Below are 26,499 nucleotides of genomic sequence, written 5' to 3'. Positions count from 1 at the left end.
AAATGCAACCAGCGTTTCTGCGATCATCATCAAAGAAAGCATTTTATTGTTTATACGAAAATGTTCATTTTGAACAGAAAGTTATAGATAGATAATTGTTTCATAATTAACGTTTTAAAGCTGTATTTGTTTCATAGGAGCTTTAAAATAATTATATATTTTTCAACTACATAAAAAATAACTGCAATTTCATTTTTTACAGCAGAATAAAAATTAGTGACTTTACATGACAGAAATATGCTGGTGCTGAATACCTTATACATTATAATATGTTAATATTTTAAATATAAAATAGTATTACATATTATATATAATAACAACAGGCGCATATGTTTTCTGGACAGGGGTATTTCCCCCAGCTATAATAAAACTGTAGCAGGCCAGTGCCGTATAGGTTTTATCAGTACTTCGCGTTGTGTTTATATTTGTTTTGAGGCTGAATTTGACCTCATCATTAAGAATTAATTTAAAATTTTACTGATTTCTAAATACATGCTCGGCATGAAAACGACTTCACTCTCAATAATTGAGAGCTGGTATGAAAAAACCTAACTCAGAGTAAATGAAAACCAAGATTAACAACCCTTTATAAATTTATTATAACAAAATAAGCATCGGATAAGAACAAACAATTCAATACCAAGTACTTAAAATCCCCCAACCCTAAAATTAACCTACATCTAACTTTACAAGGTCCTTAAATAGACAGACAAGACGGGGACTCGGTAGAAAGGTAGCTAGCGAAACCAACTGTCTCCCTTGTCAAATAAGATATACATGAAAAGAGAACAAAAGACAACTGACATTAATTTATGCTATTGGCTATCGAATATTGTGGGCGTTACTAAACAAATAAGAATAAAAAAACATCGGGATCGAAATACTATTAACGATATCCCGATCTACCGCAAATTAGTAGGTAGTAGACCCGAGAAAATCCTGGCGGATGCACATGTTGATGTTCCAGGATAGAAATAGTTAAAAATGTGAGTAATGACCATGGCACTGCATATACTTGTTCACCATAAGAAAAAATGGAAAGCCAAAAGGGTAAATGAATGAAGTGTCGTTCATTTTTTGAATGTTTCCATTGCTGTAAAAAGGTACATGTACCTTACCACCAGAGGAATGTTCTTGCATAACAGTAGCTATATTTCTGTTTAACTGTACTGGCACGCCAGTAGCTGTTAGTCTGTTCATTAAACACGGGAAAATTAGAGAACGGTTAAGAGAACTGTTGTGAAAAATGAAGTATTGTATGCACACTGGTCTGAAACAGACGGCCAGTAGACAGGTGATGCAATTCAAATTGATCACTAGGTCCTGCAATCATCCCAGATTGGGACCAATCGCCTAAATGGGATACAACAGCCTGTTGCAGAGATTGATCCCTCAGTATATTGTATATCCTAAGTTACATTTTTAGTTCAGAAGTGAACAATGAAGCTTAATTTATAACGCCTTTCGGCTTGGATCCTAAGAAAAACTTCACTAAGTTATGCATGAAAATAGGGTATCCAAATTATATTTTACAAGATGATAAGCAAGTTTAGATATTGTAATATAATAGTTGGATTTTAGGCAATCTTCATATTATTAGTTTCTTGAGTAAAGGAATAAAACCTCTGCAAGCAGCATGACTTGAGTGGTATATAGATTTAAGGAGAGCAGCATGCCGGTGAACCAAGCAAGGTATACCAGCAAGGTATGTGCGAATAGAAAATTTGGACCAGCTGCACACTCATTCAACAGAATTTTTTGTTGTCAGTTACTTGGACCAGTAATGCCTTTTTGTATCAAACCAGCAGTTCCCTGTAAATATGGTTTCCCATTTCAGGCTCTCTTGAGAACAAGCAAGATAAAAATAATTCATAGTTCAGCGTAAATATAGGACTGCTATTAACACAATGTACACAGATATGCAATATCCAACCTTTTAACCTTTATACACTTTGAAATACATTTGAGAGATATCACTGTGACAAAAGTTTTCTTGGACTTTGATCTGTCAGAATTTTTTTGGCGTCAATAAATTTCAACCCACAATGCAATTCCAAGCATTGCAAATGGTGTCCTCACATTCCTGAGAGAGTCAGAGTAAAACTTTTGAGAACCAGATAAAATGCTTAGTTTCAAGAATGTCATGCTATTAGGTAAATAAATCAGTACACTTTGCATAGTTTGAATTATCAGTGGAATTGTTAAGAAAATGACATGTCCTAAGTTCGAATACTGCTGGGAGCTTTATTTTCTTGAATAGTGTACACTTCTAAAAATTTGATTTTTTTCCCCCAAAATTGAATTTTTTTCTGTCATTTTCAAATCAAACATGTGCTAGAAATCCATATCTTTAAGTAATTTAAAAGTTCAGGTTTGTATGCAGAACTTTTCCAAGGAGTAACCTTAAAAAATAATTGTTTAAAAGTCATAAATGAATTTCAAATAAAAATTGTCAATATGTTTTACGGTGCGACCGTTTGGGCGAGCACAGCATGTTTTCAAACAATGAATTATGATAAATCAATAAAAATGAAATTAACAACGTTAATTAATTTGATTGCAAAATAAAATAAAACATACTTAAAAAATATTTTTCAGGAAATTTACATTATTCATAGTTTATAAGATTTGTTGTAAGTAGAACAATAGTTCAATCTCGGATACAATGTTTTTGAATAATTAAGATTTTAATGTAAATGTTCATTGCACTCTATCTCCTATTTTAAAGTGATTGTAACGTTCGTCAGTTCAACCCCTTTTTTTTGCAGTAGACATTTTTTCTTAAATTACATACAAAAATTGACTTATTATAGAGCCCCCCCATGTAAATTTTTTTTTTTTTTCAATTTACAGATAGAAAATCGATTTATCATGGAGTTGCCCCATCTACTTTAAAAAAAAATAATTTTTAATATTTTTAATTCATGCTTTAAAAAAAATTTGCTTATCATATCATTATTATACAAAGAAAATGGAGTCCCCCCCCCCACCTTGGGATTGGAGCATGTAATTAATAGAAGTGTAAATAAAGAAACCATTGAACTGCTAAAGAGCTGAAGGATTAGAATTTTTTATGATTTTAAGAATTATCCTTTTTTTTTTTCTTTTTGCTTGTAAAGATTTTTTGGACGAGGCTGCCATCCACCCAACCACCCCCCTTTAAAAAAACGACGCTACGTGTATGTTCCTGGAAATTATCGTAACAGTAATTATAGTGAATGAAATAAATGTTAGCATTCAATCAAATGAGTGCACGTTACAACTGTTTCCTATATCAGAAGAAATGTCCTCATTCTTTATGTTTGCAAGATTTTGAGAGGATTTTCAGCAGATTTACAATAACTTCAGTTAGAGTAATTTCCCCTTATTGTGACGTCAAAGTTCACGTTGGTTAAGTGTCGTCTGACTTTGTAAATTAAAACTCCCCTGAGAAATAAAAGTACGCGAAGTATACTGTTTTATTTACTTAAAAAGCATGATGTTCTTAAAATTACACGAGTACATATGTACTTTGATTCTCACGATAACGTGAGGTTGGAAACCATTGGTACTATGAATTGTGGGTCAAAACTTACTGACGCCGAAAAAAATTTAGAGGTTCCATTGAATGTATGTCATATAGTAGATCGTTATTGTTTTTATTGTCTTGCTGATTCTCGTGAGAGTGTGATGTGGTGAAAATTGCCATGATTACAGGGAACTACTGGGACGATAAAAAACAATGCATTACTGGTCCGATTTACTGACGCCCAAAAAATCTGTTGAATGAATGTGCAACTAGTCCAAATTTTCTATTCATTCATGCCTTGTCGGTAGAGCTCGCTTCGCGCTCACTATAATTCTTTTGAACATAAGATATTGTAGTACTTGTATAGCTTTCACAATCTATGACTGTATCATAAACGCATATAAACACATACAAATAAAACAATGGAATTTACCTATAAAATATTTTTATCTCCCCCCCTCCCAAAAAAAGTTTAAATATGATGAAAATCAATATATTTGTATGGAAACAGGTGCACAGATTGTACATAATTATGTATGTATCTTTTATTTATTTTATAACTTTCCTTTCATTAGAGGTGAAAAAAGGCTAAAGATGATGGACATAGCTGTGTAGCCTTCTTACATATAACGTAAGCTAGCTAAAATAAAACCATGGCTGGTATATCAAGAAACAGCTTTACGGTGGCGGACTGGGTGGTTTTTGCCGGTCTTCTCCTTATTTCGGCATGCATCGGGATATACTATGCAGTGGCAGGGGGCAAGCAGAAAACCACCAAGGAGTTCCTAATGGGAAATCGTGACCTGAAAATCGTTCCTGTTGCTGTGTCTATTCTAGTGTCTTTCCTGTCAGCCATTTTGATTCTCGGAGCACCTGCCGAGATGTATACAAAGGGAACACAGTATTATCTGTATGTGTTTGGACAAATGTCTGCCGTTGTCCTGGCAACTGTTTTGTTTGTGCCGCTGTTTTATCCTCTGAAGCTGACCAGTATGTACGAAGTAAGTAATGGCATAATTATTTATAAAGTCTATTTTTAAGGATTAAACCTGGCCCTGAGGTTAGAAAACTTTGACAAGCTTATATGTTTGATCTATTAGTGTCACTTGAAAAATAATGTTAGAAGACAAAATTTTTAATGAAGCCTAATGTGAAGAAAAAGATAAAACTTTAATTTTTTCATTGTTGTAACATATGTATACATGTAATTATGATGAATTGATGATAGATGTATAAGGTATTGAAAAAAGACTGCCTTGACTCAGTTTTCCTTTATACACGCAATCTTAAATTGGAGAGTCTGCCTCTTTCTTTGTAGTACATTGAGATGAGATTCAAATCTCGAGCCGCGAGACTTACGGCCACAGTCATCAACATTCTCTCCTCAGTAAGTCTGCACACCCATATGGTTAAGGTTGTCTACTCCTTAGCAAGGTTTGATAACTCTTAAGTATATGGATTCTTTAATAGTTAATTTTATGCATATATATCTTGGAAAATGACTTGAATGGTCATATGTTTTAAAAAGTGTCTGTTGATACATGTATTTATCATTGACTGTTATGCACAGTTGCAAATAAAAAAGAATTTGAATTCTACTTGTGTACAGTTAATGAGTTTCTTGGTGAAACCTTTCACTCTTTTGTTTTATTTTTGTTGAACAGAAATCTTGAAATCATAACTGAATATCGATTAAAAACTGCTAATACCGGTAACTTCATTTATACTTGGTAATAACTTAAAAGCACCTGTAAAAGGAGCAGTCATTTTAGAGAATGGCATCTACTGTAAATGTGGAAATAAAATGATGTTTATTGCAATGATGCTGTTTATTATATTCATGCCGACTACTATGGAAATGTCTGACTGTGGATTATTGTTTATCTTTCAGTTGATTTACACAGGTGTGGCCTCCTTTGCTCCGGCCACGGCCCTCCAAGCAGGTAAATGTCTACTACACAGGTCTCTGTATCAGGGATGGGGTAATGGTAATTTGTAATGGTAATTGAGTGTAATTAATTACAAATTTTGATGTAATTGAAAGTAATGTGTAATTGACACATTTTTCAATTACATGTAATGGTAATTTAATTAATTACTTTCAAAAAAGGCATGTAATTCAAATTACTTTTCAATTACTTTCAATTACACTGATGAGTGTTAATATGAATAAGAAAGCTGTCCACTATCCATTGTCCCCCACACTTCCAATAGTACAAAAGTATAAAACAATACAAATACAAGATCAAATTAGGAAGAGTACTTAAATGCATTTAACTTTTATCAAATATACATGTAGTTTTATTTTTATATAAACATATTCACTATCTAATATTGAGGTTCCTAAACTTATGTCAGATATTAATATCAATGTTTTTTATATTTATTAATTTGTTAGGGACCAAATAATTTTGATGGTATACTCAATCTCTTTTACCTAAAAAAAATATTATTTTATTGGAATAATTAATGTTTCCAATTATTAACTGAGTTGATAAAAAAAAAATATATGTTTATTTTACAAATAAAATCAATGTTATTTGAATTGTATAAACTATTAAGTCATGCTTTTTAATTGCCAGTTTGCCTAGAGCTATGGCTTCAATAAGGTTTTTAAGTTTTTGTTGCCAAATCTTGGTGGGTTTCCTTAATGGCCAATAGACCAATAGGTGTGAATTGTGTTTTGATAGCAATTATAGTCTGCTCTCAACCCCAGATTTACCTAGTAACCTGTATTTTTCCAATTTTTAAAGAAGAATTTAGTTGAGATAAATGTTTACTTTCAGTGTCCCAGAAAAGACTTGCCAATGTAAACATGATAGGTGTAGGTTAACGATCTCCGATCCTTAGCAATCTTTGATAACTTGGAATTTTTTTATTTGTACCATAGATCTGCCTTTATATAGACAAAGTCTTGTAGTGTTAATATTACACTTAACTCTTTAAAGAACTGCTTGGCTTAATGGCTCCACGGAGATCTACTACATACAGGATAAGGGGTTTGAACCACCGATGCACCAGTTCAACAGTCTTTTCCTCTAATTTGATCTCAACTGTTATATTTATTCCGTATATTTATCCATCATGGCCTAAGTTGCAATAACTTCATAAAATGCATGGATACCAGAAAGAAAAATATCTTTCTATTTTATTTCACTTACAAAGTTTGAACAATAAATCACATTTTAATGATGAAAAATATACTTTGAGGCTGAGAATCGGAGAACCTTAAGGGATACTAAACAATTAATAATCAAATTATCATTAAATGAAACTGTAAACATATGTAGGTGTTGTTGCTAAATAATTGGTGAATTTTCATGACAAAATTTGTACGTCATATCTGCTTTAATTCAATAAATGTATTTTTCTCAAATGTAATGTGTAATTTAATTAATTACATTTGCAAAGTAATTGTAATTTAATTAATTACATTTGGAAATCCTTGTAATGGTAATGGTAATTTAATTGAAGGTTTTAAGCAAGTAATTGTAATTTAATTAATTACTTTCAAATGTAATTGACCCCATCCCTGCTTCATCTGTAACTAAATAATCACAATTATGTATTTGATCATACTTTATTATACCCCCGCTCCGAAGGAGAGAGGGTATACTGTTTTACCCTTGTGTGTCTGTCTGTCTGTCCGTCCGTAACAAAAATTTCTGTCGCATTTATCTCAGCAACTATTTATCGCAGATGCTTTAAATTTTTACACAGTGTATGTTAAGGCATGCCATATCATGGGATATATTTTTGTACCAATCGGACATCAACTTCCTGTTAAATGAGTACTTTGCTTATTTTTTAACAAAAATTTTCAAACAAATTTTTATCAAAAATTTCTCAGCAACTATTTATCGCAGATGCTTGAAATTTTTACACAGTATTTGTATAGGCATGTCATATCGTGGGATATATTTTTGTACCAATCGGACGTCAACTTCCTGTTAAATGACGACTTTGTTTTTTTTTAGCCAAAATTTTCAAACAAATTTTTGTCAAAAAATTCTCAGCAACTGTTTATCGCAGATGTTGAAATTTTAACACAGTATTTGTATAGGCATGCTATATCGTGGGATTTATTTTTGTACCAATCGGACGTCAACTTCCTGTTAAATGAGTACTTTGGTTTTTTTTAGCCAAAATTTTCAAACAAATTTCCGTCAAAGATTTCTCAGTAACTATTTATTGCAGATGCTTGAAATTTAAACACACTATTTGTTTTGGCATGCCATATTATGGGATATATTTTTGTACCAATCGGACGTCAACTTCCTGTTAAATGAGTACTTTGGTTTTTTTTAGCCAAAATTTTCAAATAAATTTCCGTCAAAGATTTCTCAGTAACTATTTATTGCAGATGCTTGAAATTTAAACACATTATTTGTTTTGGCATGCCATATTATGGGATATATTTTTGTATCAATCGGACATCAACTTCCTGTTAAATAATGACTTTGTTTATTTTTAGCCAAAATTTTCAAACAAATTTTCGTCAAAGAATTCTCAGCAGCTATTTATTGTAGATGTTTGAAATTTTTACACAGTGTTTGTTAAGGCATGCCATATCGTGGGATATATTTTTGTACCAATCAGACGTCAACTTCCTGTTTAATGAGTACTTTGTTTTTTTTAAGCCAAAATTTTCAAACAAATTTTTGTCAAAAAATTCTCAGCAACTGTTTATCGCAGATGTTGAAATTTTAACACAGTATTTGTATAGGCATGCTATATCGTGGGATTTATTTTTGTACCAATCGGATGTCAACTTCCTGTTAAATGAGTACTTTGGTTTTTTTTAGCCAAAATTTTCAAACAAATTTCCGTCAAAGATTTCTCAGTAACTATTTATTGCAGATGCTTGAAATTTAAACACACTATTTGTTTTGGCATGCCATATTATGGGATATATTTTTGTATCAATCGGACATCAACTTCTTGTTAAATAATGACTTTGTTTATTTTTAGCCAAAAGAATGTGGGCGCTTAAGATGTACATTCGGCAGGAATCTGGGCGCACAAGAAGAGTGAAAATTTCATCAATTAATTTTGAATATTTTTCGAATTATAACCGTTATTTGGTATCTGTTGGATGTGGAATGAGTGGAAAAATATTTGAAATGCAAAGGGTTTTATCATAATATGGGTCTAAATATAGCAACACGATGCAATTCATGCAAAATCCTACTTATTAACAACTGTTTTTAAATGATTTTGTTGTCTCTGGGTCTTCTCTCCACAAATTTGAAACGTGTAAAGATAACATATTTCAACATTAAAAATGTCGCTTTTTAAAAAAAGATGGAGAGATGACCCAGAGATGACTAATTATGTACTTTTTCAAATTATTTTTTGAAGGATAAAAAACAAAGTCCATTGATATGACAATGTTGTTTCAAACAGTACTTTATACAGCCAACTGACAAGTCTCGCATGGCGCAGTGGTTTCTTCCTGGATTAGTGAATACAAACATTCAGTGTTTTGGGTTCAAATTCAACTGGTGGTGTTTTAAAAAAAAAACTTTCTTGTTTTAAATGTTTGTTATTCTAACCTGATGTTGAATTATAGTATACCGGTATATTTTAATTTGTTGTTATTGATTTCCAGATCTGCTGTATGAACATTATTTTCTCATTGCCATTTTTTGAAAGCTTGTGAGTTTTTTGTTTTTTAATAACCGGAATAGCCATGTACTTCGACACTCAACATAATATATTTCTGTTGAAACCTGTACATAGCCTTTCGAGGTTATAGACATTTAAATCCCAGTTGATTCGAGTCGAGGATTCCTGCAAACTTACCGTCTTGTGCGCTCACTTTCTTTTCAAACAAATTTTCGTCAAAGAATTCTCAGCAGCTATTTATCGCAGATGTTTGAAATTTTTACACAGTGTTTGTTAAGGCATGCCATATCGTGGGATATATTTTTGTAACAATCGGACGTCAACTTCCTGTTTAATGAGTACTTTGTTTATTTTAGCCAAAATTTTCAAACAAATTTTCGTCAAAGATTTCTCAGCAGCTATTTATCGCAGATGCTTGAAATTTTTACACACTATTTGTTTAGGCATGTCATATTGTGGGATGTACCAATCGGATGCCAGCTTTCTGTTAAATGTTGACTTTGCTTATTTTGCATATTCACATCAGAGCGGGGGTATCACTAGAGAGCATTGTCTCACAGATATCTTGTTTTTTAAGGTCGTGTGTAACTTGATTTCTAATTTTTAACCTTTTTTCTCTCAGATTCAGCGCTAGCCACCACAATCCCAAATTTACACCCCAAACCCTAAACTCTTGATGACATCAAACTTACCTGTCTTCTCACCTGTATGATTCTAATTTGCTTATTTTTTTTTATCAAATCCTGACAATTTCCCTCCTCCTACCACCTGACCCTACTCTTCATGGCACAAAACTTATCTGACATCTCACCTAGTAAATGTTTTAAATAGATAAAGGTTTATAGTGAAAACTCACCTGTCTCACACCTGTATGTTTCTCTTTCAGTGACCGGGTTTCCAGAGTGGGGGTCCTTCCTCATCATCGGGTCCGTCTGTACATTCTACACTTTCATGGTATGTATAATGTTGAGCACCTAATGGTGCATGCACTACACAGATCAATTTAGATTACCTGTCTGTTTACACATGTGCATAGCTAGAAGAAATCTATTTTGACCTTCCAAAGCATTATCTCCAGAAATGAAAAATCATTAGATAGCTCAATATACAGTCTATCAATACTTGATATTAGAAAAAATTGTTATATATTTTTTGGAAGGTCATCATTCTGCATTCAAGTAAGACAAGACTCTCTTTGGTAATAGAAAAAAATCTCAATGGCTAATACACAGGCAGTTACACCAATTTACAGTCAATAAGAAATTTGGGTATTTTTTCCTACAGGGTGGCATTAAAGCTGTTGTGTGGGTGGACGCGTTCCAGGCCATCATCATGTTCGGCAGCCTCTTAACCATTGTGATCAAGGTACAGTCTTGGCCAAAAACATTTCTACACCGCAACGATTAATATCATGCTATCTTATGGTCAAACTGTTGCATATGTCATGGTTGGGCCTATACGAGTTAGTTCCCTTATCCTATGGTGCCCTTTCCCCTCAGTGACATAAGTATGAAATAAAAACATGTTATACATTTATTGTTCATGATTCCAAATGATCTGATATTTGGTCTGACAAATGTCAAATACCCAACAAGTTTATCCTACCGTCAACTATTTAAATTGGCTGGGTGGCGGTCAGATTTAGGAAATGAAAATTTCGGCCATAATCTCTCATTAAATGAAAAAAAAAAATTCCAAGTATTTTAGCTTTAGAATTTGAATGTTATGTGGAGTTCTTCTAACCAAGGAGATTTATTTGGTCTAAAAATGGCCACAACCATTCACCTCTCTCATCATTACTGTTTGTTGATTGATCAATTTCCAAAGCTGGCGTCAAATGATAAGTGAGTGCTTTAATCAATGTTACATCATGAAAGTGTCTGCAATTCTATAGGTCTGGTTCATATAAGGAAACATATTTGCAGATGTACATATAAGAATTTTAACATGAGACTGTCTTTCTGTTGTTATCAGGCTACCATGGATGTGGGTGGATTCTCCCGAGTGTGGGAACTCAATGAGGAGTGGGGACGAATCAACTTCTGGAAGTAAGTCTGCAATAATAACTCACATATGATATATGTTCCCTCTGTGTTATTTTATTTGGCTGCCATCTCGAAAACTTATTTGGTTAAAAAAAAAAAAAAATATTGATCAATCAATCTTAAACAGATTTTGCAGGAATGGGATTTTTAACATTACATTACAATTATGCTTCAACTTTCCCCAAGTCAATACTCAGCCTCAAGAGTAAGTTTTGACCTCAATTATGCACTTTTGATATGCAGATTTAAGTTTAGGACTAAGCAAGTTGAGTGATTTGAAAATTATTGTGATGTTGAGTCAAAATTGCCTTGCATGGCAAGTTTAATTTGGTTGAAAAGTAAAGGAATTATGGCTGAAAGGCAGACAGCAGATAATAACACTGTTTACCGCAAAGTTTGTGAGAAAAAAAATAACAAAGTATGTAACATTACATTAACTTTCATTTGATTTTTATGCCCCCCTTCGAAGAAGGGAGGGCATATTGCTTTGCTGCTGTCTATCGGTCTGTCGGTCCACCAACTGTTTCCATTCATTTTCTTCGCAGAGAATGAACATATTGAAATGAAATTTGGTATACAGGTTTATCAAAAAATATCTAAGTTCAGTTCGATATTGTGTACGATCAAGCAATTTTCGACAGAGTTATTGCCCTTGGACATAGAAAAATTCCAGTTATTTGCAGTTTCCGCTCATTATCTTTGCAAAGGATGAAGATACTGAAATGAAATTTGGTATACAGGTTTATCATGATGATATATAGGTCAAATTCGGTATTGGGTACAATCCAGCAATTTTTGACAGAGTTATGGCCCTTGGACGTAGAAAAATTCCAGTTATTTGCAGTTTCCGCTCATTTTCTTCACAGAGGATGAACATATTGAGATGAAATTTGGTATAAAGGTTTATCAAGATAATATCTAGGTCAACTTTGGGTATGATAGATCAATTTTCAATAGAGTTATCGCCCTTGGACTTAGAAAAATTTCAAATATTTACAGTTAACGTTCATTTTCTTTGTCGATGTTTCAAAGGGAGGGGGGCATAAGTGTTTCACAAACATCTCTTGCTGTCTTTTTTTATGGCGCCGAGCGAAGCTCGAGAGCCATCTAGGGATCGTACGTCCACTGGAAGTGTAAGGAGCTGAACAACGCATGCTTTCAATAAATCCGCGAATATGAGTGCAACGTTTTCTTTTGTATTTGAGGAATAAAAGAAGACTTGCTTCCATTTAGAACAGAACTGTACGTCAATATAACAAGTTGGCAGATAAAAAAAATAGTTGATGTCTTTGACAATGTTCATATTTTATTGTAAACAATATGTCTTGGTTTCAGCGGATGAATACTTCACACACTTGCGATAGTTAGGCCTACGTACTCAATTTGTTTGTAAAATATACCTGCCTGCAAAACAGATTATTTTGAATCCATATCGAATGTTGACTATGTACAAATGCTTGATCTTTTAGAAACAAAAAACTTCCTGCATAGAACTATATCTACAACAAAAAGTAACTTTAAACCAACTAGCCTACTTTCACTTTTAACTGTAAACGATATGAATGGGTGCCTTCTTATATCTACCCCTGATCTTTTCGGTCCGATCATTTGGACCCATGTGTTTTTTAAATCAATTGATAATAAGAGACAGAGTTTTTATCAGCAATGTACAATATATAGAATTAAATACAATCATACTTTTAATACTTATTAATTCTATTTGAATAGAGAAAAAAATATCTACAATGTTTTAACTCCAAGGATATTTCTATTAAAACTTTCAAGTAACATTCAAAACTTTTTAGGAATAAGGTGAGTTAATTTGTAATGATTTGAAATTTGATTAATTTTGTGATAAAAACATATTTTTTATTTATCTGAAAGTAGTCGACAGATGTATTTTGTCTAATATATTTGTTTTTAAAAAGGAAGTATAATTGATACCAATTTTTAAATGAATGGTCAATAACCAAATTAAAATGGTTTTTGATAATAAAAGAAATCACAGTTCATTTTGATATTTTTATTATTTTAGTTGACTGCATAAAATCTATATTAAATTTTATTTGTGTTAATTTACTGCCCGATTCAATTTGAAAAAAAAAAAATTATCTCCAGCAAAACAATAAGAAAAGTTGGTCTCATGTTATTGTACATACATTTCTTAAGAGTTACAGAATCATAATTAGGGCCCCGCAAGGATTTGCGGGTGCCCTATAGTAATCACTTTGTCCGTCCGTCCTTCTATCCGTCCGTCTGTCACTCTTCCGTCCACAAATTTCCTGTTTTTTTCTAATAACTTTTTTTATGGTTGCCCAATCAAGTTCAAATTTGGTATGGTAGTTCAGTGGGCAGAAATACATATTTTGATGCTAAGTTTGGTTCTCTTTGTCTTCTGGTTTGGAGCTGGGGTGGTGGGGTAGATTCCTAACTATGCATAAGAAGAATGGGCAAAGAGAGATAACTGCTGAGAATGAATGGGCAAAGAGAGATAACTGCTGAGAATGTTACCATTGTATACATGGAAGGCTGTGCAATATTTGTCCTTTGGAATTAATTAACCTTCCACAGGAAGAAAATCCTAAGCTTTATCTTTATCTGTCACATTGAGATTAATTACTGCACTGCCTGTGTCTGCAAATGAACTTTGTTTTGAAGTTAAGGTCAATTTTGAATGATGTGTAGTATTGTGTACATTCTTTGAAATATGGATTTAAAATATGATATTCATATTTTATTTTGGTTAAAATACCATACACAATGATTTATAATAATTTATTGAATAGAGGCAAAGCCTAGGTATCATTGCAGTGGTATCAATTCTTTGTTTTTTTAACAAATTTTATTTCATCCCATGTTAACCCACTTTATCCCGTGGATATGACTCATTGGATATTTGTTTGATATCCCACAGTTGTGACTTTACAATGGGATTTGCCTAGGCATAATGAAGTAAAATAATGTAGAGTTTTATAAACAGTGTAAAAATTGATTGCGGTGTATAAAACATGGGATAGATAGAATCTCATATGATTTGTAGTATAATATGATTTTTATCCAACTTGTGTGTTTTATCCCCTCACTAAGGCTCAAGAAAAAAACACTTTAATTGTTGGATGAAAATCATATCCAACTACAAATCACAAGATCCTATACATTCCAGTTCTTTACATCTTCTGCCGGGAATTTATTTTTCATCATTGTTAATATAAAGAGGATGGAATTCAAAGTTTTTTTCACTTCTCTATATTAATTGTCATAGCGGGGCCCTTCCTGACTGGTCAGTTTTCTAGTTTGTTTAAGGATTTTTTTAATCAAGTGTATGTGTGATCAATGATGGAATACCATAAATTATTTTGACTTTTTAAAAAAATTGTTCAGGTTTGTACTCTTCAAATTTACTTCAACTCGACGCCATTGTGGCCCTTCAGGCCTTTGATTTTTAAGTAAATGTATTTGTTTGACAAATCATGAATATGGTGGTGTTTCATAGCTTCTTGTGGTCAATATTGTGGACCCAAATGTTAACTTTGTCTTCAGTTTAGACCTGAATGACTGTTTTCTTTATTTACAGCTTTGACTTTGACCCGACTGTTCGCCACACATTCTGGGCGCTGACCTTTGGGGGTATGATTAACTGGGTTGGGACATTTGGAGCCAGTCAGCAGAGTATACAGAGGTTCAGTGCCCTACCCTCACTCCGAGAGGCCAAGATGTGAGTACTCAAAAACAGGGAACTTGAGTACACAAATTTACCTGTTGTGACCCATCCCCAATGTTCATGTTTTCGTGTGTAAGATCACCCCTCAATATCTGTATCAACATCCTAGATTTCCTCTTATTGTTAATGTGTAACAACATTTTTTGAGATCCCCCATCAAATGTTAGTGTGTACATGTAACAACATCCTTTGATATTCCCACTCAATGATCAGTGTGTATTTGTCCTTTGAGATTGCCCCTCAGTGCTCAATGTGTATCATTGTCCTTTGATTTTTCCTCTCAATGGTCAGTGTAACACAATTTCCTTTGAGATCCCTCTTCAATGATCAGTGTATAACAAAATGTCCTTTGAAATTCTCCCTCATTGTCGGTATGTACAGTAACAATGTCGTTTAAAAACATCCTTTGAGTTTCCCCTCAATGGTCCGTGTGGAACAACGGCTTTTGAGGCCCCCTTTCAATGTCAGTGTCTAACAAGGAAAGCTTAATGCATCTCGAGGGCCCATTTTTTGCCAACTGAGAGCCTCTATATATTTCATATAGATACTGAACTCTTGTATCAATGATTTATATTCTGTACAATGACACAGAGCGGTGATGTTGAACTGCCTGGGCCTGTTCCTGATGGTGACCACGGCCTGTTTAGCGGGGGTATCGGTGTTCGCTTACTACGCCTCCAAGGGATGCGACCCTTACACCAGCAAGGAGATCAAAAACACAAACCAGGTCATGTTTAACGTATAATATATTATATTAGGTGTGTTTATCATGTATATAATTTATACTGAAATGTTATGTTTGTGTTGACGTATACATATGTAATTGGTCTTTGAGAATTTTTTTTTTCATTTCTGAAATCTGACATAGCTTGTTGTAAACATCATATCATTGGATTGACTGAATTAAAGTACCGGTAACCAAATAAACCCAAGAGATATTCGGACAATGCCCCAATATGTGTTTATTCATCGATCAAATGCATTTTTATGAAATCTTGTGACGTCAAACTATGTCACTTAGCAATGCTAACGTTCTTGTAAATCTCTGACTCAGGGAAACTTTTTTGCTCTTAAATTTCAACTTAAGATTTCAGTACTCAGGTATTTCATGGATTAAAGATATACTGGTAGCTCAAAATCAAGTTATTGTATGTACTTGTATCATTTCTTTGATGAAAATAGAATATCTATGTGGAATAACTTGATTTTGAGCTACCAGTATATCTTTAATCATTATTCCACATAGATATTCTATTTTCATCAAAGAAATCACACAAGTACATACAATCGGAGCCTTTCCCAATAATTGGTGGATTTTTCTCATTACAGATCATTCCCCTCTTCGTGATAGAGATGCTTCATTACCCGGGGGTTCCTGGGCTATTTATAGCTGGGCTCTTTAGTGGAGCATTGAGGTCAGTACACAACTTACAACATTAGTAGTACTGTAGTGGTAAGTCATTATTTACATGTATATTCAAAGAAAGCACTGCTGTGATGTCATTCCTTTGTTTCAGCAGTCTAAAATGTTACCTTTGACAGTCCGATATTAGTGAACTTCTCAATATCAGACCGTTACCACTGGTTACAGTACTGATATCCTTCAAAATCGGACTGTCTTAGGTAAACCAGCAATGAAATTCAATGGCAGCATTTTAAGTACATGCCTCGAACACTTCTATATGAAAAAATATTAGACAGGCCTCGAAACTTTCTGATATTTTTTTTCATACAGAACTGTTTTGGCATATATCCATTACTTATATCAGGCCCTGGTCAAAAGTCTATGTCTGGCTCTCATGTCCATGAATATTTGTTTAAAAGATACAAATATCCGAAATTACTATGCTTAAAGCTGAACACCGCTCGTAAATAGGCACCGTCACACAGATACCCTTTGATTTCGTTACACCCCTGAACCTCGTGGCTGACATGTAGTATTCCTTTCGTGGTCTTTAGATTTTATGCATTTTTTTCTTATCTTATGTTCATTTTCTGTTCGTAATGAATGCATTGACCAATTTATTTGATGTTAGTATTCTCCTGGCTTCAAAAAGGTGCGTAAAATTTGATAATTTCACCGCGACCGAGTAACACGGCGAGACAAGATGTGTGTCCACACAGGTGAGACCTCTACAGCAAAGTACTTTGAACTGTTTAGAGGTCTGTCCCTTATATAAGGGTTGTAGAGACAGCAGTGATTAAAGAGAAATATGGCGGACAGTGCCTATTTACGAGCGGTGTTCAGCTTTAAACAGCTTTTATTCAGGTTTGAGAACAATTTTGCAAGGTAATGAAAACCTTGAAGTCACAATTGAAAGATTTCTTGCCACAGACCATTCCTTTACTAAATGTACTAAACCTGAAATTGATGACAGAGTACACTATAAATAATGTCTGTATTATTTCGCATTTCAAAAGATTTTCTATGAAGACGGTTTAATAAGTTCAGTAGGTGAACAATGTAGCATTAATGAAACAAAAAGATTTAATTAGTTTTAGATAGTTTTATCTTTAGTCTAGTTTAGTTTAGTTTAGTTTTATCTTTTAGTCTTTAGTCTTTCCTTTTTAATGGAAGGGTATATAATAAATCTATCATTATGATAGTACAGTAACTTGATCCAAAGTCTTATTGACAGGAGTGGATCATCAGATCAAACTCAATGCAAACTGTGCCTGTTTCGTTCCGACTTCTCCATCAAGTTACCATTTTGATAATATATTATGTTTTGACAGTTCTGTGTCGTCCAACCTGAGTTCACAAGTCGCCACATCATGGGAGGACATCATCAAACCACACATGAAGGGGAAGTCGGAGAGCACCAAGGCCTGGATAACCAGGATGTTAGGTAAAAATAGAACAGGATATATGGTGAAAACAGAACAGGATGTATGGTGAAAATAGAACAGGATGTTAGGTAAAAATAGAACAGGATGTTGGGTAAAAATTGAACAGGATGTTAGGTGAAAATAGAACAGGATGTTACATGTAGGTGAAAATAGAACAGGATGTTAGGTGAAAATAGAACAGGATGTTAGGTGAAAATAGAACAGGATGTTCGGTAAAAATTGAACAGGATGTTAGGTGAAAATAGAAAAGAATCTTAGTTAAAGGGTAAAAAGAAGAAGGGTAATGGTAAGGGGTAAGAATAGAACGGGATGATAGGCAAGGGGTTAAAGGAGGAAAAATAAATGTTAAGTAACGGGTAATTATAGAACACGGATGTAAAGAAGAAATTGAAAGGAAATATACAAAGATGTAAGGAAAGCTAAGGGTAAGAATGCAAGATCAGAATGTTGGCGAAGAAGTAAAATTGATTCTGAACAGGATATTAGGTAGATAGAAATGGATAAAATTAGAAGAGAATGTTAGGTAAAGGATAGAAATACAATAAATTGCAATAAAAATACAATGATAACTCTCTACTATTCTGTAAAGAAGGATAATAAAAAGTAGGGATGGAAGGAATGTTAATTTATGAAAAATTTTATCCATGTGTTATAGCTAAATAATATAAAGACTACATCATACAATTAATTATGGAAATATGACAGTCTTGGAAAGAAGGATGCTTCCTCAGTACTTTAAGGTGTCTCACTACACTTTGAAATACATGTAGTTTCTCAACCCCAGACAGATTCGAACTCATTATCTGCTCTTTACAAGCCCACTTCTTTAACCACTGAGCTACGGGGATAGTCAACACAGGTGATTGATGAAAACAATTTAGCACTCTTGTGACGTAGTGTCTTAAAAATTTAAGTCTCGGTGTAGTGAGATACCTTAAATCAACTTTTATATGCCAAGGTTTTACTTGAAATTTGAAAAATTTAACTACCAATTATGCATAATCAGATGTTTTTATTTTCAGTCATTGTGTTTGGCATTCTGGGAGTTGGCGTCTCATTCGCTGTCAGAAAACTCGGGGGAACCGTTTTACAGGTACACATGTGGCTCAGTCGCTTTAGGTAGATTTGTATATACACTGATAAACAAATCTCCCTAAAAAGACACTGTATATAAACATATCCAAGTTCTATTTGTAATTAAAACAGAGATTTTATTTCGTAAATCCATTCTCATTGAGGTGTCATGGAATTTAAAACAAAGATTTTATTACCATACTCATTGAGGTGTCATGGAATGTTTTAGAATCACAGGAGATTGGGAGTGGGAGGATTTTTACACCTTTTTATATATGAATTTTTTAAAGGGGGAGATTTATGTAGAAGAATTTTTTTGTTATACTTTTTAAGACGCTACATCACAAGATGGCGATTTAAATGTTTTGTTAAACTGTTTATATCGTTTGATTGGGTTGTATATCGTTGTAGCTCAGTGGTTAAAGTATTGGGCTTCTGAACTGCAGATCATGAGTTTGAATCCGCCTGGAGCTTTTGTTTATGTTTACTGAATTAAATTTTCGAAAATGTAATATTTCATCCAACATTGCAGATTTTTTTGCCTATTTGAATACTTGTTATCCATAATGATATATATCATAATCAAGTAATTTTCTGCTTATTTGAGAAAATATTTCAAGGTGTAGTGAGCCACCTTAACCAAGAAAGTATAATTACTCTTTACACATACATGTATATGCCCCTTTCTTTTGTGACTTCAATCACATACTCTTACATTATATTTTGGTTTCTACCTTTAGATCTCTTTTGTTAAAATTAATTTTTAAGATTGCTACATTGTCATTACCATTTTTAATCTCCATGAGATGAAAATCTTTATAAAGATAGGTAGAAAATATTTTCAAAGTTAAGTTAACATACTTGCCAACCTCCAACATGTGAAAATCTGGTCATGACCAGATTTGGAAAGTAAAAAATCTGGTCATAGCGCGTAACGACATTCACGACATATTTATCATGCATTTCATATAGGTATATACAATAGAAATATGTGTTAAAACTTATGTGTAATACTTTATTGCAAAGAAGCATTTTAACTAACAGTTGCTGATTTTGAATTTTGTAAAGTGATCTGACACAGAAAATGGCAGGTTGTGTTCAGCTGGAAAAAAAGGCAAAAAGAGTTTCTGCTACATTAACCTTGCTTTTGAACTCTGTAAATGATGGCATGAAAGTTGTAAATGACTTGGAAGACTTTTGTGTATTAAAAAGCATTCTATACATGACTTAGCGTTTTTGAATGTTTAGTCAGATCATTTAGGGCACAAAATCCAAAATTCAAATGTGCGTTACATAGAACGCAAAAGCCTCGTTTTGTACTCGATTACATTGTTTTACCTATGGGAATTCATTTTTCCCAGATATGTTGATAGGTACAAAGATATTGAGTTTCCTTTTTGTTGGTTTTGATTCCGCTGGCCCCGATGAAGACCTTTTCTTATTGGAAGCCATCACACTTAATGATTTAAACCTACGCTTAGTCAAAACAACTCACGATAATAATTACACTTAATGTGTCTGTTATAGCCATCGGCATTGTTTACGCGTTACGTAAATCCAAGCTCAGCTTGGTTTCATAACTGGAAGTCAAACGCGCAACGTAATTTACGAACCAAATCCGGAAATGGGAGATTTTCGGGTTGTTCGACAAAAATCGGGTGAAAAGCATGACCCGCCGGGTCATAAAAAATAATCGGGTGAAGGGTTGAAAAATCGGGTGTGACCCGACGAAATCGGGACAGTTGGCAAGTATGTAAGTTAATGCTAAAATATTCGGATTGTTTCTTTACTGTATAACAGTTTATGGCTTTAAATCCTGTAGTAGACTTGGTGAATACTGTAGATTCCTTTTTTTTTCATGATTCAACCGTTTTGCATCAAATCGTCAGAGTATAAAATGCAGACGACTAATTATTACATCTGTTACAAAAGGAAAGCAAGATTTTAAAGTATGAGAGATGTGCTAACGAGGATATTAATTCCTCACGTTTTATCTGGAATCTATACAATATTCTATTGACCGTTTAGCCTCCTTAAATGACTTATTTGTCTTTTCTTTTAGATCTCCCTTAGCTTTATGGGCGCAGCCAGTGGAGCACTGAACGGCTTTGTTGTACTAGGGGCATTCTTCCCATGCTGCAACTGGATTGTAAGTTCTGAGTTATTTAGGCAAAATAAAAACAAATGAGTTGGTTCTCAGGCATCGGTGCATTAGCTAGGTCAAATACTGCTGTATCAATTAATATTTTTGCCATTTTAAAGAAGGGAGTAACTTAATATTCAAATTTAGTTAAAATATGCAAATTGAGTTTATACTTTTACAAATCTTGCTAAGAACAGCCCAATACAATAACTTTTGTTTAGTCTTAGCTGCAAAACTCTATCATAAACGGATCTATAACAGATACCGGTACATGTAGTTGTATAGATATTAAATCAGTTTTTATTTGGCCTGAATTTTTGTTTCTGCAATATTCAGTTTTTCCTTAATTTTTTTTTCTGAAATCATTATTTTGTTATGCTCAGATTCACTTAGAGTATCATTTTGTTAACAATCAGTTTTGTCTGATTTTCTAAACATTGTTTTGAAAATAACTCCTTACTCTCTGTAGGGGGCCATGGTCGGGCCCCTCGTGTCCTACGCAGTGATGATGTGGATCGGAATTTCCAAGTACAGCGTTCTTGGGGTCAAGGACACCCTGGACTTCCCCACACACAGCTGTCCGTCCAACCTCAATCTGACGACCTTTGTGACCTCTGGTGTCCATAACTACTCTGTCAACCATGGCAACCAGTCTCTGATGGTGACTGGTCTGTCAGTTGCCATGACAACACCCATTCCACAGGTCACACAAGATGGGTCAGTGTGTATTTTCAATGTTTTGGTTGCTGATGAAGAAAGTTGAGCTTTTGATATTTTTATGGACTTGTTGATTGTATTTTTGGATGTTGTCCTCCTGTCACTATATCGCACCAAGGCTGTTCAAACAAATTCACACGTTTATTATTTCTTTTTTACACTTGACAGATCTGCTCTCCATGAGCTTTACTCCCTTTCTTACCTGTGGTACTCCACTCTGGGGCTCATCATTGCTGTGGGGGTGGGATTACTAGCCACAGCTGTTACAGGTAAGTTTACCACGTGTGTAAATGATGGGGGGGGGGGTCTCATCATTGCTGTAGGGGTGGGAATACTTGTCACAGCTTTTACAGGTAAGTTTACCACGTGTGTGTGGGTGGGGGGGGGGAGGGGGGGCTCATCATTGCTGTAGGGGTGGGATTACTCGTCACAGCTTTTACAGGTAAGTTTACCTCGTGTGTGTGGGTGGGGGGGAGGGAGGGGGGCTCATCATTACTGTAGGGGTGGGATTACTCGTCACAGCTTTTACAGGTAAGTTTACCACGTGTGTGTGGGTGGGGGGGGGGGGGGCTCATCATTGCTGTAGGGGTGGGATTACTCGTCACAGCTTTTACAGGTAAGTTTACCACGTGTGTGTGGGTAGGGGGGGGGGGAGGGGGGCTCATCATTGCTGTAGGGGTGGGATTACTAGCCACAGCTGTTACAGGTAAGTTTACCACGTGTGTATATGGGGGGGGGGGGGCTCATCATTGCTGTAGGGGTGGGATTACTCGTCACAGCTTTTACAGGTAAGTTTACCACGTGTGTGTGGGTAGGGGGGGGGGGGGTAGGGTCATCATTGCTGTGGGGGTGGGATTACTAGCCACAGCTGTTACAGGTAAGTTTACACATGTGTGTGGGTGGGGGGGGGGGCTCATCATTGCTGTGGGAGTTAGGTTACTCATCACAGCTGTTACAGGTAAGTTTACACATGTGTGTGGGTGGGAGGGGGATGGGAGGGGGGAGGGTTGATATGGTCTAATAGAGGAATAGATGGTCATGGTTGTTTTAAGACTACATTAAACTTCTGTAGTAAATCTTTCTAAAAATAAAGAAGAACATTCAAATTTGATTAATGTATGGACTAACATAGGTCAACAAACCATATTTAAAAATTTAAGGTAGAACAGATGAGTAATTTGTTGATCACCCAGCCTCCTTTATCTAGTACTGTAAATATCTTATTAAATGTGGGGAATTAATTTCCTGGTATAATGGCAAGTAGCAGTCCTTGCGGATTTTGAAATATTACTTTTATTTTTCAGAGAGTTTTGAGCTTTAAAAAATCATAACAAAAAATGGTGCCCGCAATTTTATATTCTGGCAATTTGATGCAAAACAGCAGAATCGCGAAATTAAGTATTTGTGTAAAATAAGGAATCAACAGTATTGAAGTAAAATGCAGTTATTTCACCAGGTCGACCTTCATAAATTAAAACAGGCTGTAGGAGAAAAAGATGTACATGAAAACTCTTTTGTGTATTTTTTCAATAGTATAACAATTCTGATGTTTGACTGGTTAAGTGATACCAAAAAATGTCCCTTATTTTTTTCTTGTTTGTAGTTAAGGAAATTGATTGATTTTATTGATTGATTTTATATGAATTGATAGTAAGAACTTAAGGAAATTGATTGATTTTATTGATTGATTTTATATGAATTGATAGTAAGAACAATAGGTCTAATGAAGCTTAAAGAGGTAGATTCCTCACCCCCTGCTTCTCTCTTGTTTGTACATACGCAATTTCTCCACATACAGTAAAACTCGTTTAAAGCGAACACAGATATATAGCGAATTCTCGGAAAGTTTTTATAAGTCCCCGGTAAAATTCTTATCAAATCTTTGCAAAATTTTACAGTTATAACGAATTCTGATTTAACAAATTTAAGGATATAGTGAACTTTTTTTGAGTCCCATAGAGGTGATTAAGAACGAAATTAAAAAAACTTTTATTACGAATTTTTTTTTTTTTTTTACAAATTCAAAAGTTCGCACTACCATTTAACATAATAGTTTGAATTTATTTATTTTCTTAAAATTTTTTCAATTCACAATCCAATTATTTAAGGTATCAAAGTAATATATTTTTATTTTAAGCCTCAATAGCATTATTAAAGTGTGGTGAAAGAAAACATGTACCTGTATATTGTGAATTTGTTATAGCTATTGTTACGAATTTGTTATATGGATATAAGGAATTACAGATATAACAAAGTAAATCCATTAATTGGTCCCTACGACTTCGCTATAACCAAGTTTTACTGTATGATGTTCATATGAAATATTTTTCATATCGAAATGATATGATTCTCATATGACACCTGTGATAGGTTTCTGATTCTTTTTTGTATCATCTCATATCAGTGCATTTATTATATCAGCATCATATCATTTTGATATAAGAATTGTATATGGCAAAATCCAATGTGGGTTAAAGGAAATTTCATTTGGATATGAGAATTGACCATGAGAATTGATTTCTGTTGTTTTTATGTAGGTCCTATGAAGGCGGAGGAGGTTGACCCGCGGTTCCTGATCCCGGTGTGTGACCGCCTGTGTTGTTATCTCCCCTGGTCAGTCAGGAGACACTTCTACTGCGGGGCTGAGTACCAGACAGAGGTTAGTACAGCACACATGTACATGTACATGTGATCTGTACCGGCAGTACGAAAAATGTACCTTTTTTTTTTCAACCCCATTCAGGGTGTACCAGCAGGACACCAAAATTCCCACAATATGAAAATTTGTACAGTATTTTGAAATTCTTGCTTAATGCCACCATTATTTTGTACCATTTTTTGTAGTTTTAATGGATTGGCAGTGTACAGATTTGTTTCACCCAATTCCAGTTTTTTATGGCTCCTGTACAGTTTTGTGGTCTTCAACTCATATGTATGGTACAGATGGAGTAACTCTGTAACATCACAGACTGGAAAACATATTTAAATTAAACAACAGTTTTGTTATGGACAAATAAAACTGATTTGGCAACAGGCAATCTGCCTATCTAACCCATTTAGGCCAAAGGAGCAATGGATGATTTGTTTTTCTTGCACTATTGCATTGTGGGAGGTCAATGTAGGGGAAGTCACTCTGTTAGAGACAGCTATTATATATCTGTAAAATTGCCAATCTATAATTAATCTCAGGCACTGAGGCATTTATTCACTTATTGCCATTTTGTAAAGGCAATTTTTTTAAAAATTTTTGATTAAGTTATTTCCCATTTGAAATCTTGCAAACAACAATGAAAATCTGCATGCTTAATTATATACATACATGCATTTAACAAGGCCGAGTACAGATCGAGTACGCACGCTTTCATTTGTATTGTGACGACATCTTTTTGCTTGGTTGATGCCATGGCGTGATAGTTTCAACTGCAGATATTCAGCAAAATTTCTTGAAAATAGCTCGTTTTATGCGTTAAATTGATACTATATAGTGGAATAAACATAAATGTCTCAAAGTATAAGCTTTATTTGGGCTCGGGTCAAAAACATGAAGAGGTTTCAGCAAGAATAGCCCTCTGTCACGTTTTCTTAACCCGCCTAAATATAGCTTAATTCATATATTTCAAGACAGTAACCTTGTATTTTACATTAATGACCCTTAATATGTGATGTTATATATTTATTTATTACTTAAATATGTCTGAATGTTTTAATAATACTAAAAAGATCTGAACATTTTGTCATATTCGTGGAAAATTCAATTTGATATAAATTTGTTTCAGGAAAGTAGAGAGAGCAGTCCGGAAGATATCAATGAATTAAATTCAGAGACTAAACTGGTCCTTGGAGAAGGTGGTGACATAGGGGCAGGGGACCAGACAAGTGACATTCAACTAAAGTCCATTAAATCTCTCAATGATTCCTGATGTTAGTGATCACCATCCACAGGGGAACCTCGAAAATAGGGAAAGTGGACACACATTTCAGGGGAAATAAGGGATAGGGGGACTCATTTCAGAGGAAAAAGGGAAAGGGGGCACACATTTCAGGTGTGCCCTGTTGGGGGCACAAACATCATCATTTCAAGAGGAAAAGGGGGCACAAACATTAGGGGAAATTATAAGTAAATGGGGCACACATCCCGAGGGAAATTTTTGGGCAAGGGAAAAAGGGGCACACAGTTAACCATGTTGAAATAAATGTGTTTGTTTATTGTTTTTGTTGATTAAATCAAGGAGTGAATGTTGAAAAAAAAAGGAATGAGTGATGATGCAGAGAAACGAATCACTACTTTTCACTGAGCCAAAGAGACACAAATAGAATGTGTACCTGTTATGTATTTTGTTTTAACCAAACTTGTGAATTTGTTGTTTAAATCTAGTAGATTGTTTTTTTCATCCAACTTTTGACTATGTTATTTGAAGCCATGCTCATCCCTTTCAGATCTGGGTCTGAATTGTTTTGTGTCATATTGAAAGCTCCCTCCATTCTTTTGAACAATGCAAGAAAAGGACTTTCAGAAGTTTGACACTTTGAATGTCAAGGTCATTTGATTTTCAAAATCAATTAGATGATTGGAGTAATTTTCCTTTTTCAAATCGGCTTCTTAGAAGCGATGTGTTATTGGCATTATATGTATGCACTTAATACATGTACATATATCACATGCACGCTGGTTTTCTTTCAGATTACAGTTAAACTTGGATATCTCGAACACTGATATCTCAAACACTGATATCTCGAACACTGATATCTCGAATACAGTGGATATGTCAAAGTGATTTGTAAGTCCCAACCATTTATTTTTCAAGTATTTCAC

General features: G+C 34.2%; 1 protein-coding gene across 1 annotated transcript; it reads left to right on the top strand.

Annotated features, from left to right (window-relative positions):
* Nucleotides 1-906: 906 nt before the first annotated feature.
* Nucleotides 907-26,497, top strand: LOC128172251 (sodium-coupled monocarboxylate transporter 1-like). Its single transcript, XM_052838045.1, has 17 exons — nucleotides 907-986; nucleotides 4,084-4,509; nucleotides 4,827-4,895; nucleotides 5,400-5,451; nucleotides 10,023-10,090; nucleotides 10,421-10,501; nucleotides 11,111-11,184; nucleotides 14,756-14,896; nucleotides 15,494-15,629; nucleotides 16,232-16,317; nucleotides 17,639-17,751; nucleotides 18,775-18,845; nucleotides 20,889-20,975; nucleotides 21,439-21,686; nucleotides 21,855-21,955; nucleotides 24,224-24,345; nucleotides 25,463-26,497. Exons 2-17 carry the CDS (start codon nucleotides 4,162-4,164, stop codon nucleotides 25,604-25,606), a joined length of 1,941 nt encoding a protein of 646 aa, XP_052694005.1. The 5' UTR covers nucleotides 907-986; nucleotides 4,084-4,161; the 3' UTR covers nucleotides 25,607-26,497.
* The last annotated feature ends 2 nt before the right edge of the window (nucleotides 26,498-26,499 follow it).

This window comes from Crassostrea angulata, chromosome 2 (genome assembly GCF_025612915.1).
Source record: "Crassostrea angulata isolate pt1a10 chromosome 2, ASM2561291v2, whole genome shotgun sequence".
Classification (NCBI taxonomy): Eukaryota; Metazoa; Mollusca; class Bivalvia; order Ostreida; family Ostreidae; genus Magallana; species Magallana angulata.
This window is presented reverse-complemented; position numbering and strand designations above follow the sequence as displayed.

Bases quoted from the DNA above. Each gene is read 5' to 3' on its own strand.
- LOC128172251 (XM_052838045.1), top strand. From the start codon at position 4,162: ATGGCTGGTATATCAAGAAACAGCTTTACGGTGGCGGACTGGGTGGTT. The intron at 10,502-11,110 runs GTACAGTCTTGG...TGTTGTTATCAG, and splicing joins TCTTAACCATTGTGATCAAG to GCTACCATGGATGTGGGTGG. The intron at 21,687-21,854 runs GTCAGTGTGTAT...TACACTTGACAG, and splicing joins CCACAGGTCACACAAGATGG to ATCTGCTCTCCATGAGCTTT.